At 43.8% G+C, this 2,347-nt stretch overlaps 1 protein-coding gene across 1 annotated transcript in view; it reads right to left on the reverse strand.

The window, feature by feature from the left end:
- Window positions 1-697: 697 nt before the first annotated feature.
- Window positions 698-2,347, reverse strand: part of CAMKMT (calmodulin-lysine N-methyltransferase) — a 69,505-nt gene continuing 67,855 nt past the window's right edge. The window contains exon 9 of the mRNA XM_027113242.1: window positions 698-1,096. Coding sequence (XP_026969043.1) covers window positions 1,019-1,096 — 78 coding nt within the window. The 3' untranslated portion in view covers window positions 698-1,018. The remainder of the gene's footprint in view (window positions 1,097-2,347) is intronic.

The raw sequence follows: 2,347 nt of genomic DNA on the forward strand, positions 1-2,347 counted from the left end.
ATAGTCAGAGCCTAAATGTGCTCTTCTTGTACCTAAACAGATAATAAGCACTCAGCACACTCCTCCTCCTTGACACAACGCATTGAGACTAATCACACATAATTGGAGAGGAGGAGCAGAGGGCTGGCCATGCTATTGTGTCCAGAGGACAAACGGTCAGTTTATGAGGCTTTGGGCTGATGTAGTCATTTCTTATACATCTATAGGGAAAAAAAACATCCTGTTTAAAAGAAAAAAGGAGGATGGGTGAGAGAGAGAGACAGCAAAACAGAGATGGCAGATTTAATACAATTAATTTGAGGGTGATCTGAAAGATTTGCTTGCTTGCTTTCTTTTTTTAACCAGGAAAGAATCATCATGTTTGCTGGGTTGGCAGATGAAAAATGACCACCACTAAAATAGAACAAAGACCAAGATATTTTCTAAAGGGGGGGTGGGGGGTGGGGTGGGAATCACCAAAAGAAATTCTGTCTCAATGAGAGGGAAAAATACTTGGGTGGCTCTCAAGCCCAATTCAAATCTGACATAGGCCGCTTATACCTAGTTAAAGACAAAAGTTTGGTGCAGGGCTTCCCTGGTGGCGCAGTGGTTGAGAGTCCGCCTGCCAACGTAGGGGACACGGGTTCGTGCCCCGGTCCGGGAAGATCCCACATGCCGTGGACCGGCTGGGCCCGTGAGCCATGGCCGCTGAGCCTGCGCGTCTGGAGCCTGTGCTCCACAACGGGAGAGGCCACAACAGTGAGAGGCCCGTGTACCGCCCCAAAAAAAAGGAAAAAAAGTTTGGTGCAGGAAGAGCAACAAGCAGGACGGCTGGGGAGTCAACGTGGGTGAGGACAGGTGGACCCCGGAACCCACACATGGAATGTTGCAAAGGCAGTTGGGGCCCATGTCCTGGGAGCGTGAAAATCTCAGGGAGCCAACGGCTTACTGCATATTATACCCGTTACAGATTTCTGTTTTTGTGAAAATCCTGCCTGTGCACTGGATGTTTTCTTTGTCTTTCGAGCAGCTTAATCTTCTATTCATCTTTGGTTAAAATAAGCAGAAGTGGGTAATGAAGGTTTTCTTCATATATATCCTGGTTTTCCTTTTTCAACTGAAAAAGAATAATAGAGGAAAAAAGGGTAAGGAGACTCCAATTAGGAATTTTCACCAATCAGTTTTAAAGTTGAGTAGAAGGAAGACTTCTTACCTAAGTATATTGTTCTGGAAAAATAAAGCACAAAAAAGCAACTCAAAGTGGTCCTCAGTGGCAGTGACAAGACAATACTATGTATCAAGTTGGGATTTTTTTTTTTTTGGTGAGGGGTAGGGTGTTTTTTCATAAATAGCCAGGATGCTTTTATGACTTTGTGGACTCCGAGGTACTTTGGCACAGGGAGAGCTGGGGGCTTGCTCATCTTCACCAGACCAGCCATTTGGCGTCGAAGTTTCTGCTCCTGGATCTCTCTGCCCCCTGCCAGTGCCCCAGGAATCAGGCCGGCAAGCGTTTCAGATCATTTGGAGACCTGGGCGCAAGGGACAGACTGGTGGGGCCTAAGACATTTCAGAGGCTCTCCAGCTGCTTCCTAGGGGTTTCAGTATTAATGATAAGTAATTCAAGCATTGTTTTCTCCGAGGAGGAAAACAGATTCCAACAACAGGAGCAGCAAAAGCTTCGGTACTATTCAGGTGGAGTTCTGAGAGCCTTCCCATGATAGACTTAAAAGTCCAGTCAGAGTTCTCAAATCTAAAGTACACTTTTCCTCATTCAGCTAGAATAATTTTCAGAATCGTATTTATATTTATTCTAGCAAATAATACATTGCTATCTATAAAGACAAAATTGCTATTTTGGAAGCTGGTGTTTTGGAGCCAATTGTGAATTTTTTTTTGGATTTATAAGGATCAGAAATAAATATTTCTTTTAATTATACATGGAACCCATTCCTTTATTGTTTCAGATCAGACAAACATCGCACCCCGCCCTCCCCTGGATCTAAATAAATGGCTCCAGCATGACACTTTCCTGCATTCGTAGGTCTGGGGCACGTTAACTTGAATCTTTCTAAAGTGCATGTTTCTTCTAAATCATATTCCCAAACTGTGACATGCCCTCACTATTAAGGACAGCAGCAGTGATCCTACTTTTCCTTTTCCTCTGGGAAACATAAAGCCAACGCAGTCTCTACTTTCGAATCCATTTTCCTAAGAACTGATGGTGGTACAATCGCTGAAGTCACTCATTCTGTTTCCCTTGATGGCGTTTGCCCTTTTTACAGATGGTTAGTTGTCCATTTAGAAAGATCCTCATGAATTTTTGTTGCCACCAAAGTAATGACAGTGTTACTCCTAAACACACATCTGT

The sequence above is a fragment of the Aethalodelphis obliquidens genome, unplaced genomic scaffold, assembly GCF_003676395.1.
Source record: "Aethalodelphis obliquidens isolate GAN/ISIS:26980383/991018 unplaced genomic scaffold, ASM367639v1 scaffold12, whole genome shotgun sequence".
In the NCBI taxonomy this organism is placed as follows: Eukaryota; Metazoa; Chordata; class Mammalia; order Artiodactyla; family Delphinidae; genus Aethalodelphis; species Aethalodelphis obliquidens.